Genomic DNA, 15,461 nt, shown 5'->3' on the forward strand with positions numbered 1-15,461 from the left:
CAAACCAACCCACTGCACAAGCACATGGGTCGGGGATCAGAACTCTGCATTCGGCTTGGGCTCCACCCCAAGCCACTTTCCCCACCCGTCCCCCAAGGACAGGTTCCTCAGCTCCTCACCCTTACTCAAGAATGAGCAGGGCATCACCCACAGGTGATTTTACGAGACTCACAGTTCTTCAGCATACCCAGGCTGCTTAACAGCCGCTCAGGGCTTCTCAACTTATCATCAGCACCAGCTTTTGCCTTCTTAGTTGGCTTTTCTCCTCCACCTGGCTGCTGGGCATGCACAGGCTGCTTTTGGCCATCAAGGCCCACTGGCCACCCCCAGATTCTCAAAAAAAAAAAAAACAAAAACCATAACCTGCCAAGGTCCTCCGCCTTCTGGCAGGATTGTCAGTCCAAGTTCATCAGTTCATCAGTTGAAGTCCATTGGCCTCTCCCTGCATCAGCACCGGCGAGCGCTGAATCATGGTCCTCTCCTCCCCAACGATTCTGCTGCCGCAGGGGTCGTTGGCAGGTCCTTTCAGGTGTTGTTGGCTGGTTCTCTCGGGCGTCTCCTTCACGCCAGGTCTCGTCCTGTAGCTCGTGGACGTTGTCCACCTTCTCTGCCGCCATGGCGCCTCCAGCATCATCACAGGCAAACAGTCTGTTCTCCTTAGCCCCTCCAGGTCTTCGGAGGGCTCCAATACCCGTCTACATGGATCTTGCCGACTTACGCCAATTGTAAGGGGCTGGACTGGACACAGTGCAGGTTTTCTGATCCCATGCAGACCGGGTAAAGGAGGAGTCAGAATCCTCAGTGGTTTTGCAGGTTTTTATTGGGGTTCAGCGGGTACATGCAAGGCAGAGGTGCTGGCTGTGGGGCTGGGAGGCTGGCAGGCCTCCCAGCCCCCAGCAAGTCCTCACTCTATCTGAGCTCTCTGGAGTTCGTTCTGCTGCTTCTCGGCTTCTCTTTCTGCTTCTGCTTCGGCTTCTGCTGCTGCTACTGGCGTCCCCGTGATGCCGCCCTTAAAAGCACAGTCTTAGCTCAGCTGAATCCCATCTACCTATGCCCACACCCTATTCCAGGTGTTCGCCATCAGGCATGCATTCAGGACAAGGATCCATCATCTATCCTGATGGCGGAAGGGCAGAAAAGCCTGACATTTTCTTTACCCTACACTGAGTAATCAGGAACCAGGTACCCAGGCACGGGAGCTGGGTGCAAAAGACTCCATCTTTGCGGACACTGAACTGGGCTACAGCCTGCGTCCTGGACCTGAGGGCTTTGGAACTGAGACCCGGGGCACGAAATTCGGGGCGTGGGTTCTCCACGACGGTGGGACACAAGGCAGACACAGCACCCCAAAGCCGTTGAGGTTTACCCTACCATTCCCGCTCTGTTCCCTGTCCCACTGGGTGGAAAAAGCTCCCCAAGGGCTCTAGGAGAGATCTCTGGCGCCACCTAGCGACTTGACTCCTGGAGGACCCAGTGGCCAGCTGGGAAGTTAGCCCACTCCAGGCCCCTTCTGACCAGTAGTCTGAGCCCACAGGGGGAGCGGGCACCCACGGATAGGGCAGACCGGGCGTGCAGAAGAGTGTGCCTGAGACCGGACACGCAGGGAGTGCGCCCTGCATCACCATTTTAGAACAGAGACATTTCTTCAGTAAAGACTGCCTGCAGAAGGCTCCCTCAGGAGCCAGAGGTAAGCAAGGAAGCACGCCCATGCCAAGCCCCTTCTGGCCTGCAGTCCAAACCCAGAGGGGGAGCGGGAACCCACCGCCGGGGCAGACCAAGCGCACAGGGGAGTGTGTCCCCACATCGGCATTTTAGAACAGGGACCTATCTTCAGTAAAGACTGCTTGAAATAGACAGATGGCCCCTGGAGGAGCCAGAGGGGAGCGGAGAAGCTCACCCAAGATGCCGGCCAGTCCCAGCAACACAGTGTCCCAATGCATACGACAAATTAGAAAACAGACAGTAGGGAGTAGAAGAACCACACGCAAAGTAACAACTCCCCAGGAAAAAAGCACACCACAAAGAGAAAACCACCCCCCAGAATGCAACAACAGTAACTTGGAAGAACTTCTGAGCCGTCCAGAAAGAGAATTTAAAATTGCCGTGATTAAAAAAATGACAGAACTCAAACAATGATCAGAAAAAGGAAATTGAGTCCCTAAAGAGGGAAGCAAAAGAAACGCAGGAGATCAAAGAATTAATGGAGGAACTAAAGAACTCTGGGAAAAGCAATGAAAGCAGAATAGATGAAATGGAAGAACGAATAAGTACTCTTGAAGACACAGAAATAAAAAGAACCAAAACAGAAAAGGAAAGAGAAGTACGAAGGAAAAAGAATGAAGAAAGACTTGGGGAACTACCTGACTCCATGAGGAAAGGAAATATAAGAGTTATAGGAATACCAGAAGGAGAGGAGAGAGATGTAGGAACAGAGAAAATATTCCAGGAGATAATTGAAGAGAACTTCCCAAATGTGAAGAAGGAGCTGAAAATTAATATACAAGAAGCAAGAAGAACACCAAACTTCCACGACAAAAGGAAAAATACAGCAAGACACATAATAGTAAAGCTCCCAAGAATCCAGGACAAGGAAAAAATAATGAAGCTGACAAGAGGGAAGAAAGAGATAACATTCAAAGGAAAACCAATCAGAATGACATCAGACTTCTCTGAAGAAACAGCACGGGCAAGGAGAGAGTGGAGGGACATAGTCAACAGACTCCAAGAAAACAGATGTCAACCAAGAATACTCTATCCTGCAAAGCTCTCCTTCCTCTATGAAGAAAGAATAAGGACCTTCCCAGACAAACAGAAACTCTGGAATTTCATTACGACTAAACCCCCACTCCAAAAAATACTACAAGGAATACTAAAACCAGAACCTCAGAGGGACAAATAACAACGAAAGAAGGCCAAAAAAAAGTTATTAAAAGAATAAATAAATAAAATCAAAGGAAAGACAAACACAATGGCAAATACAGATGCTAACATATCAATATTAACTCTAAATGTCAATGGACTAAACTCTTCAATAAAAAGACACAGAGTTGCAGCCTGGATTAAGAAACAAAAGCCAACCTTTTGCTGTCTCCAGGAAACACATTTAGCTACAGAAGATAAAAATAGACTCAAAGTTAAAGGTTGGAAAACAATCCTACAAGCCAATGGACCAAAAAAGAAAGCAGGAACAGCTATACTTATATCAGATAAAACAGATTTCAAACTCAAAAAAAGAAAAAGAGACTCCAACGGTCACTACATTATGATCAAGGGGACAATACTTCAAGAAGAAATAATACTCATTAACATATACTCACCAAACGAAGGAGCACCAAAATATATCAGACAACTGTTGTCATCTCTGAAAACAGACATCAGAGAAAACACATACATAGTGGGAGATCAACACAACACTATCAACAATGGATGTGTTAGTTAATGATCATGGTAATCATTTTACAATGTATATGTATATTAAATCAACATGCTTTATCCTCCTATATATATAATTTTTACTTGAAAATTATACCTCAATAAAGGAAAATACTAACTTCAAAAAAATACAAATGTAAAATCAAAGGAACTTTGGGAAATGAATGAATGCAAACCATTTATATAATTAAGCTATGTGAATAGGGTTATCTGTTGGTTAATCTGTTATAAAAGTCAATTATACAGAGCCATAATATAATGAAGGTCAGTCTCTTTCTATGCTCCATGTATACAACTTCTAATTAAACCAATAGGGATTCCATACAAATTCCAGGGTAAGTATGTAAGTATTGTTTTGTATACACAGCAAACAATTCGTTTGGTGGTATTTGAAATAAGTCATTTAACTATTTTGCAGTTGGCACATTGCTGCATGTTTTACAGTGATTTTATTTCAAAACTCAGTGTAAAAACAGAATCTCTAGTGTTTTTCCTACAGAGCACACCAAAACATAGGACAAAGCAAATGAAGCAGGTATATGAGCTATTAGATATATAATAATTATCAGTTATCATGGTTTAATCAATTTAAAAGATAGTTTCCACCAAAAGACCCTGCACTGTTCATATAACAGTAATTTATGCTGAGAATAAAACAATTTCCAAAATAGTACTTATAAGTTGCAAAGCTATTTAATGAACAATAACATGGTGGAAAAAAAACAACTAATCTGATTTAACATTGTCAACATTAAAGCTAAGTCACACAGTCGCTCCACTCTGGACATTTCAGTCATCTTAGATACCCCATTAATACTCTTGAATTCTTCATTTACAGAAACACAGTAACTTGTTAAGATTACTTCAAAATTTTTGCACTAAAAGTTTAAAATTGGTGAGGTAGAGCTATAGAGCTGAAAAGGCACCTAAAACATTTATAAAGCTATGTTTATATCTACTGTTTTCCCAAGATGCTGAATTGTTAAATGTAGATCTTAGTGAAAGAGTAGAGAAAATCATATCAGCAATTTTACTCAGTGCTGTACAACTATGTTTAGATGTTTCCATTTCACTTCCCACTCACTGAATATAATTCCTTTCACTGGTACTTATAAGTTTAATGCTAACCAAATGGATTTGAACTAACTGAAATTTGAAACATATTTAAAATAAATGCTTAGGGATGAAATTTGATAAGTTTTGAAATCAGACTTTCAACATTAAATTTATTCTTTATAGAGTGAATTGTTTTTACATCTACTGAAATGGTATTATAGGACTTTTCTTATATTCTGTAGTTATTTTGGTCCAGTCTATACAGGAAAAATGCAATGAATTGGATCGTAAATAATTTGCACCCACATTTCCTTATTCATTACTCAGTGAAATGTTTCTTGCCTAAAATATCTTGATAATTGCCTTAATTCTTTGTTTTGCAGGTTGAGATATTCACTTAAGATCCAGGAGAACTTTAAAGAAAAAACATTCTAGATTTTCATGCTTTTCAAACTAGAAGGAAGTTACTAACAATGATTTCACTTAATCTAAACAGGAACAATTAGCCACCTGATGTCAAAAGGAACTCTACTTTTCAATTAAATCCAGTAGCAGTGTATGCATATAAAGTAGGTATATTTTTCAGAGATATATGGAATTTATTTTAAAATAGAAGAATATATTTAAAAAGCAAATAAGAGTTTCTGATATCACTTTGTTTTAGCATTAGTCATTTACAAATTGAGAACTTAAAGACAAATTGGAAAAGACAGACATAGGAAAATATCATTCAATTATAATAGACTGATCTGGAAAATTCAGATAATCCAAATGATTATTTCCAATATTTACTGGAAAACATCTATGCTTTTTGAGTGAAATACATGAAATATACTAAAATTTTTCAGTAAATGCAATACTGATATAATTAATGAAGGTGACTCTCTACTAATAGTTTTATGTTTAAATGTAATAATAATTATATAGGAAGTCAAAATGTTTGTAACTGAATACTTTGACATTTAGTTATATATTTTAAGTCTAAAGTGGTATATGACTTTTGTTTTTAAATGTTTAACTAGGTTGACTTATAATATTAGATATACTAATCAAAACTGAAATACAACTTATCTAATGTTTAAAAATTCTTAAGAAGTGTTGGGCCTCCCTGGTGGCGCAGTGGTTGAGCGCTGGGTTGCGAAGCTGCCCGCAACCTCTGCAGTGCCAGTTTGATCCCCGGCTGCTCCCCGGCCACAGGAGGAGGGTCCCACATGGTGCGCAGACCTCTCCTGCCGCCTGCTGCTCCCCTCAGCAGTGTACTTCGGTCCTTCTGCCTGTTCTGCTCTCTGCTCTGGCTCTGGTGAATTCTCGCACCCTCCCGCGCTTCTGAGTATACCCAGTACTTGTATAAATAAATAAATAAATAAATCTTTAAAAAAAGATAAGAGTACAAAAGCATATAACACTGCTAAAATGGTGGTTAATTTTTAAAAAAGTTAGTTTATCATTTAAACCAGTTTGAACTCTGAATGATACAATAAGTCATAATCTTTCTTCACAGTAAGTTGCCTAACTGTGCCAGCATCTCGGTACAAAGGAATTAATAGACTTTAAATCTGAGTCTAGAGTACATTTCATCCTATTAGAAATGGCATTATCTGTCTTCCTCCCTCCCTCCCTACCTCCCTCCCTTCCTTCTTTCCTTCCTTCCATGTCTCATAAGTCAAACAGTGCTTTCATTTACAACTCCATGCAGAGTCAGAAGGTAGTCATACTTGCTTTTTCCTTCATCTATGAAATGGTTGCAGAGGTATGATTCAACCTTCTTTTGCTGTTTTGCTATATCAGGAAAATCAATGAAGAACATAGAGCACATATAACATTCCATCATCTTGATTTCTTTTTCACAAGCTGGCTTAAAGTCATGAACCAGCAAGTTACTATACTTCAGAAGACCACCACCTCTAATCTCTTCAGGTTTTCTGGTAGATATAAGCTTGTATTGCAAATGTATCATTGCTTCTTGGAAGTCTCCATACATGCTTTCAGCTACCACAACAGGATAGTATTCTTTGGTTAGCTTAACATTTTTGTCTCTATAGAAGTCTAACATGATATCCAAAACAATTTGAAAGGAATCTACACTAAATTTAAATGTTGTCTGAGTGAATTCACAAATTATAGTTCTACATTCTTCCCAGAATTATGTGAAAGATAGATGAGACTCCAATGATCATGTTTATTGCAAACTTTGACCATCTTTTGCACATAAGCCTCTTTCATGGTCTTTACAGTAATCTTTTCCTTTTTTACACCTTTTGGTAAAAAGTCGAGTAGACAACCTAGAACTGCACCCTCAATAGCCTGAAATTTTTGATCATCTGGTAATTCAACACCAAAAATAACATCCAGATCCTTATAGCTGGGTCCATTGTGGCTTGCAAGTATGTAACTTGCTGTAGAACCATTCAATCGTGCATCTTTAACAATAATTCCTTGCTCAATCAGTTGATCTTTCACAACATCAATGATTATCTTTTGGTTTTGCCTCCAATGTGGGGAAATCCCCCCTTCCATGAATTGGAATTACTTCATCTAGCACTTGATCCAGTGTTATGACTTGATCCCAAGTGAGATTATTGAATCTGATTATAGACATTGTGAAGTCAGTAGATCAACTAAAAAACAAGCAAAATATTGAAAGGAAATGTTAGCATCTTGAAATCATTCCTATACCTAAAGCATATGGAAAAGTTTAAAAGAGACTTACCCTCAACATAAAACCGAACTGATACTACAAATAATTTTATCAATGCATCAAATCATGTTAAAATCTAGAAGTAAATGAGAGCCATTATGATTATGTCAAAATTTTTAGATATATTGGTGTATGCAAACAGACATTCTCAGGGATTTATTAGAGTTATAATTATTGTTGATATAAAATGGTGGTCTTTCTCAATCTTCTTCATGTAAATAATTATAATTGGAGGTATAAATTTTGTTCATGTCATAGTCATAGTACATTGTTGAGGTTAATTGTCATGAATTTAAAGTGAGATTTGAGAGCATGACCATGTGTGTTAGAACTCAATGGACTAAATGGCATAATATTTAAATATATATATAGCTATAGCATCTTTAATCCAAAAGCATCAGAGCCTTGTGACAAGTAATATTCAGTTTTATGTATATTACTAGTCTCATTTTAAAGACTATTACTGAAGTCCACTATTAGAATATGAATTCCTTAAATTGCTTAAGGATAAGTATTGTATATAATTGATCATTTCTTCCATGTGCCCATAACACTTTAATAAATGTTGGTTGACACAATGAAATACCATCTCACACCAGTGAGGAATGCCCATATTAAAAAGAGCAGAAACAACAAGTGCTGGCAAGGGTGTGGAGAAAAAGGAACCCTCTTACACTGTTGGTGGGAATATAGAATGGTCCAACCTCTATGGAAAGCAGTTTGGAAGTTCCTCAAAAGGGTGTGCCATATAACCCCAAAATTCCACTCCTGGGAATCCACCCAAAGAACACAAAAACACTAATTTGAAAGGAAACATTCACTCCTAATGATCATTGTAGCACTATTTACAATAGCCATGGTATGGAAACAACCCAAGTGCCCCAAAACAGCTGAGTAGATAGAGAAGGTATGATATACATATAAATGGAATACTACTCAGTGATCCAAAAAGATAAATTCATGACATTTGCTGCAACATGGATGGAGGTGGAAGGGCTTATGGTAAGTGAAAAAAGCCAGAAGGAGAAAGATAAATACCAAATGGTGTCACTTATATAGGCATATAGAGAAACCAAACACAGGGTCAACGACAAATATTAAAATCGGTCCTCCCTGATGGCACAAGAGGTTAAGACACAACCTATAAAGCTGTCCGCAGCCACTGCAGTGCAGGTTTGAACCCCAGCCAGGGAGCTACCTGCATGGTGCAGCAGACCTCTTCTGGCTTGCCCGCTGCTCCCCTCAGCAGTGTGTTTCAGTCAATCTGCCTGTTCTGTTCCCCACTCTGTCTCTGGTGAATCCTCTCACTCCCTACACCTCTGGCCTATACCCCAGTTCTTGTATACATAAATAAATCTTTAAAAAAAAAAGACAAATATTAAAATCAACCCTTGAAAGCTCATCAGATCTGGGACATCCAGAGGGGGAGGAGTGAGAATGGACTGGGGTTTAGGGAGAGTACAATGGACTGTGGTGGAGGACTACAGGTGTTTTTGTGTTGGAAGAGCTAGGGTAATCACACTTGAGGGGAAAAATCCTATACTGTCAAAATATTAAAAGGATGTAAAACAACAGTACTTCATTAAAAAATTAATAAAAATTTAAAACATTGGTTGAAGGAAATGATTGTCACTTTAAAATGGAAAACAAATGAGATTATTAAATTTGTATCCAGAATAAGACCAAGTACATACAAGAGCATAAGATTCCTGAACTTGATTTTTTTTCTTTAAATGTGCAATATATGGGCCTCCCTGGTGGTGCAGCGGTTGAGCGCTGGGTTGCGAAGCTGCCTGCAGCCTCTGCAGCACTGGTTCGATCCCCAGCCACCAGGCGAGGGTCCCACATGGTGCGCAGACCTCTCCTGCCATGCCTGCTGCTCCCCTCAGCAGTGTACTTTGGTCCTTCCGCCTGTTCTGCTCCCTGTTCTGGCTCTGGTGAATTCTCTTACCCTCCTGCGCTTCTGACTGTACCCAGTGCTTGTATAAATAAATAAATAAATCTTAAACAAACAAATAAATAAATAAAAATAAATGTGCAATATATGTTCAGAAAAATTTATAGTTGGGGAGAGGTATTTAAGAAATTAAAATTATAAACACTATAAATTCAATTAAATTATACTATTAGGTAATTAGCACAATTATAGCTATTACACAGATCTTTAAATACTTTATTAAGCCATCTAAACAAATCTAGGAAAGAAATAAAGTTCATTGTAGACATATCTTTGGGTTAGGCATTCTTTTCTGAATTTCAGAAAAACTGATACGAAGCTTAAGACATATTTGTATAGATGATATTCATATTTTGCCTATCTAGGGACCTACTAGGATATAATCTGAAAATGTAGAATTTAGTGTTGTGTTGTGATAATAGTGTGATAATAGTTATAAGATATAATATATTATATAAGATATAATATATTATAATATAAGATATAATATATTATATCTTATATTATATATATAGTTTTATAACTTTATTTGACAATCAGTGGTTAGTTTTTATCCATATTGACTATTTGTAGATTTTTGAAAGGGCTGACAGTTACATAGATATTCAATGTATACTTTGGTGAATCTTCGTTATGTTTTCTGGACAACTGCACACAGATAAGGTATGAACATTCTTTATTCCTTTGGCCCAGGCAGCTTTGTTTTTCCTGGTATCAATATACACATCTGGAGTACGCATTTCCTTTATGGCAAATTTCTGGATCTCTTTGAATGGTGGGATGAGGGTGGGGGGTGTTGCGTACTTATTGAAGTCAACTTCACAGATGTGCTTGTGAATGTCGACTGGTCACTACCACCTTGGCAGAACAGCCTTCCCCACCTTTCCTTGTGGGAAACATTCTACCAGGCCCATATGGGAAAGCAGTAGTATATATTTCTCAAGTAGAACTAGAGCTAATTAAATCATGTTACTTGAGAGCTACAAAAGTGAATTTGACAGTCACATTTTGAAAAAAAAACAAGCAATGGCAGATCCATGTAAGTGAGAATATATTACTAAATCTATTTGTTTCATTCTATATGAAATCCCCATAAATGTGAATTCAAGATGACTTATTTTTATTATGGGATAAACTGTCCCACAAAATGGGGTTATGAGAGCTAGCATGCCTATTTTGTAATTCCTTTTCCCGGAATTATCACTGAATTGTTTAAAGCCAACAAAGTTTGTTATCCTCAAAGTCTTGATCTGGAGAAGAATAACTGATAACATTGACTGCCTTCATGTAAAGGCTTTAGAAAGATCATTTACCTAATAAATATTTCAGAATATCACATGTAAGCTATGTAATTTTAATTGAGAATATAGAAAAAGCTTTAAAAATTCCTTTTTAATATACAAATTTTATTTTTCAAATGGCAATTTTCCTTCCCTTTATGACAAATTTTCTTTGTCAATATTAGTAGGAAGTTTAAAATTCAATGGTTTTTTATTTATTTTTTTATTTTTTATACAAGAGCTGGGGTACAGTCTAGCTGCGCGGGAGGGTGAGAGGATTCACCAGAGACAGAGTGGGGAACAGAACAGGCAGACTGATGAAATACACTGCTGAGGGGAGCAGTGGGTGAGACAGGAGAGATCTGCTCGCCATGTGGGTTGCTCCGAGGCCGGCGGGGATCGAACCGGCACTGCAGAGGCTGCGGACAGCTTCATAGCCCTGCGCTCAACCACCTGCACCACCAGGGAGGCCCTAAAATTCAATGGTTTATTTGAGACCTACAATCCCCAATCCCCATGTAAATCTATAATTCTAATTGCCAATGATCTGGAAATAAAGATCATTGAAGTTGGTATACTGACATTACTGAATTACCAAATTCTTTCCATATAGAGTTTCCAGGTTCTTTGTGTAAAAATAAAGCCATCCAAAGATATGATTAAGTTAATTTATTGCCAGAATGCAGGAGTCCTTGATTCCAAATGGTTTCCTTCAAACCAAGAAATAGGAAGTCTTGCTTTGAATCATTCATTTACTCATACGAAACAGTGAAATACATGTCCTACATACCTCTATTTATCTCTACTAACAGATAATCAAGATTTGAGAACAATGGTATGCTTCTCTGGCATATCTATTTATATCAACATAATATAATATACCAACATAATACTGTATAAAATTTAATTATGATATTAAGGTAATAAGATTTATCTTCATGTATGGGTTATAGCTCAGCACTTAGTTGCCATACTAAGAATGACAAATCCTTATATATAAAGATAAAAACATTACAAAACTTGTTGGAAAATTTAATTTGAATTACTAAACCAAAATTCATGACTAAATAAATATAAATTTTGGATGACTTTCACTTTAAAGGTGGGGAAACTCCAACAACCTCATCCACTTTGCTTATGTTTTATCTTCGATATAGTATAGCTTTTAGTTATGGAAAGTGTGTTTATAAGCACTAAGTATAAAAGTATATTTTCATGGACTGAAAGTTCAAAATCACAATACAAATCCTTCAATAATTTTCCACATAAACTCAAATAGAAGCACAAAACTGAAATTATTAATTAATCTTTTCCAAATGTAAAGATCACCAATAGGTCACTATTTTGCAGAGCATATAAATCTTGTTCTGAAATAAAAAACAAAGTGGTTTCCATTATTCAATTGGTTAAATTCATCTGGGAAGCAAGGTAATACAGGTTGCCAAGATTTCCTAAAGGGCTGTGAATAGATTATTGTATAATAAAGTATAGTTTTTCTCCCCACTACTATCCTATGGTTCTTCAGTTCTGGGGAAAAGAAGAGGAATGTAGTCCTTTTTATTACATTTTTCTTAATTTTAGAATGATACTTTCAAAGAGAATCAGAGAAGACTTAAGACTTACCTTGGAAAGAACACCTTTCTAGGATGTGATATAGTTGTGTTAATGATTCAGTGGATCCTTCAATGAAGACAGGAATTTTCATCTTATCACTGAATAAAGTCATGAATCAATCAGAAAAACTAGGGAGGAGAAAAAAAGCAAGAATAAAAGCAAGATTAGAGTCCCTAGATAAATATCACATATTAGTAATCTGATGAAATTGCCCCTCCCCAGCCAGTAGTCCTACAAATTATGTATATAATATGTATGTACACACACATATATATGCGGAGAGAAATGGAGAGTCAAACAGAAAAAAATATTACAGCATAAATCAGTATTACATGGAAGGCTTGTAAACATATATATTTCTGGGTCCCACCTTCAGAGTTTCTCATTCAAGTCAGAGTTTGTGGCCTGAATACCTGCATTTTTACCAGTTTCCCAAGTGATATCGATGGCTGCTGGTCAAGGAGCTACACTTTAAGAACCACTAATAAAGGAAAGTAAGAAAGAAGAGCAAAGGAACAGTAACCCCAATAGTAGTACCAACTCCCTCATAATTAGACTATTTCCATTTAATTTAAAGTATTATGTTGAATAATACATAATTATAATAAAATGTTCTTTTACACTATATGCTATTTTTCTTCTTATATTTTAATGGTCCAATATTTTTTTTCAAATAAACATGAAGACTAACAAAGACTTTAAAAAGTTTTTCTTAGGTTTCTAAAACAGAAAGCTAGCAAGTATCATTATCTATCACAAAAGATTATACATAGAAGTAGTCTCCTGTGCTTTAGAAACTGTCAAAACATAAATACACATGAACCTACTTACACATAAAGAGACAAATTTTGATCATAGTGTACTTTAGTAGCCCAAAGAAGTATAGATAGAATATGCCTATGGGAAAGAGTTATTGAATATTTTATTCTGAATTTGTTTCCAAGAGAGAATGTTAATGCCTATGAGAAATAGTAAGAAATGACAATGCAGTATTTATTTAACCTATGGTTAAATCATCCCTTGAAAAACACCAATAGGGCCTCCTTGGTGGTGTAGGGGTTAAAGTCTCAGTGCTATCAAGCAGTCGCCAGCCACTGTGGCAAGAATTCGATCCCCAGCCAGGGAGGTAACCCACATGTGGCACAGCAAACCTCTCCTGTCTCGCCTGCTGATCCCCTCAGCAATGTATTTCAGTAGATCCGACTGTTCTGCTCCCCACTCTGTCTCTAGTGAATCCTCTCACTCCCGCACCTTTGGCCTACACCCCTGTTCTTGTATACATAAATAAAAATAAATCTTAAAAATAAAAATAAATAAAAATACTAATTTCAGGGGAAAAACAGTATTTTTGTATATTAAAATGAAAACATTCTGAATACCATATGGTACTTTTTAAAAAATATTTATTTATTCATACAAGAACTGGGGTACAGGTCAGAGGCGCTGAAGGGTGAGAGAATTCACCAGAGAGAGCAGGGAGCAGAACAGGCAGACGGACCAAAGACACTGCTGAGTGGAGCAGTGGGTGAGGCAGGAGAGGTCTGCCATGCCATGTGGGATTCTCCCTGGCCGGCTGGAAATTGAACCTGCGCTACAGAGGCTGTGGACAGCTTCACAATGCTGTGCTCAACTCGCTGTGCCACCGGGGAGGCCAAATTGGTACTATTTTGATGCTTCCATGCTGTATTCAATAAAACAGTAGACTACCCTGGCCAACAGTAATAGTGTAATACATTAAAAACTAAAAGAAAATAGTATCTATAGAATGAAAGTATTAATCAACTCAGAGAAATGTTTTGCATTGTTTCACTCTGTCACAGAAAACATTCTGCAATGTTTTCACTCTGTCACTCTGTTCTTAAGTACATTAACCTAAGAAAAAATGCCTGCCAATATTTAACACATTCAAATCTGAAAGGAAGAACAGTTATTAAAATACTGATTTAGATAACTAATACTGATAAGTTAGGCTGGGGTAGAAAGAATCCTCTCTCCATCATGGTAACCTCATTGTGTCTGGCTCTGTGATGAAAAATATAAGATGTCTACTGTTTTTTTTTTTTTCTTTGTTAAGGTGACATTGGTTTACAACATGTACATGATTTAGGGGAATAGGTTCACACACATATTCAGATGTATGTTACCACACCACTCCCACCATCACAGTACCCATATTCTGGGCCTTCAGTGGCACAGTGGGTTGAGCGCAGCGCTGTGAGGCTGTCTGCAGCCTCCTCAGTCCTGGTTTGATTGCCCGCCAGCCGGGGAGAGTCCCACATGGTGGGGCGGACCTCTCCTGTCTCGCGCACTACTCCTCTCAGCAGTGCTTTTGGTCTGCCTGTTCTGCTCCCCGTTCTGTCTCTGGTGAATCCTCTCACCACCCTGCAACTCTGGCCTGTGCCCTGGCTCTTGTATAAATAAAAATAAATCTTAAAAAAAAGTACCCATATTCTTCCACCATAGACCATTGGGCCCCATTGCTGAGGAGTGGAAGAGGGCACTATAAAAGGAATAAAATAATGTAACAGCTATATAGAAACAAATAAGATACATCTTTTAACCAAATTGTATAAAGAGTTGTGTTTGATTTTTGTTTTAATTCTCAACATTGAAGAAACCAATTTTTTGTTTGTTTATAGGCTAACCAAAGCACAGTTAAAAGATAATAAAGGCAGTAAAAGGAAAAACAAGTGAGTTGTATTAAATGGGATAAAAGTGATCTCTATATCGGTAAAAAGTTCCAATGCTTTAATTTAATTGCCTGATTATAGAGAAAGCAAATTAAAAGTGGATTATCTGTTTCTAGTAGTTATTATATTGATTGGAATAGGATTGATTTTTTTTGTAATTTCTTTTTTTTTACATCATTTTGCATTTTTAAACAATATTTGCTTCCCCCACCCCCTCAGGTGTAGTCCCCATAGAGTTTCCTTCACCAATGCACTCAGTCCCCTGTGATCCTCCCTCCCTCCCTCTGATACCTCTCCCTCCTCCTCCCCTGCAGAATGTCTCTGATTTATAGTTGCCTGTTAATTTTTTTTATTTATTGTTATTATTTTTCCCTTGAGAGTTATTTGGTTCCCCTATATTCCTCCTATAAGTGAAACCATCCAATATTTTTCTTTTTCCTTCTGACTTTTTTGCAGACCATAATCCCTTCCAGCTCCATACATGTTGCTGCGATTGGCATGAGTTTGTTTTGTGATTGCTGAATAGTATTCCATTGTGTGTATATACCACATCTTCTTGATCCAGTCATCTATTTTTGGGCATTTGGGTTGTTTCCAGGTTTTACCTATTGTAACTAGTGCTGCAATAAACATAGGGGTACAGGTGGTCTTTTGAATCAATGTTTTTGTGTCCCTTGTAGATCCCCAGTAGAGGAATTGCCGGTTAGTATGGTAGCTCCATTTTTAGTAGACTG

The 15,461-nt window shown here is 37.9% G+C and overlaps 1 protein-coding gene across 1 annotated transcript; it reads right to left on the bottom strand.

Annotated features, from left to right (window-relative positions):
• Positions 1-6,124: 6,124 nt before the first annotated feature.
• TENT5D (terminal nucleotidyltransferase 5D) lies at positions 6,125-12,139 on the bottom strand (the record flags this gene model as incomplete). Its single annotated transcript, XM_037513011.2, is given in 4 exon segments — positions 6,125-6,585; positions 6,588-6,960; positions 6,962-7,106; positions 12,047-12,139. Coding segments are annotated over 3 exon segments (960 nt in total), but the record flags the coding sequence as incomplete, so codon positions are not given.
• Between the last annotated feature and the right edge of the window lie 3,322 nt (positions 12,140-15,461).

The sequence above is a fragment of the Talpa occidentalis genome, unplaced genomic scaffold (genome assembly GCF_014898055.3).
Source record: "Talpa occidentalis isolate TD23 unplaced genomic scaffold, MPIMG_talOcc4v2.1 talOcc4.15, whole genome shotgun sequence".
NCBI classification, from domain to species: domain Eukaryota; kingdom Metazoa; phylum Chordata; class Mammalia; order Eulipotyphla; family Talpidae; genus Talpa; species Talpa occidentalis.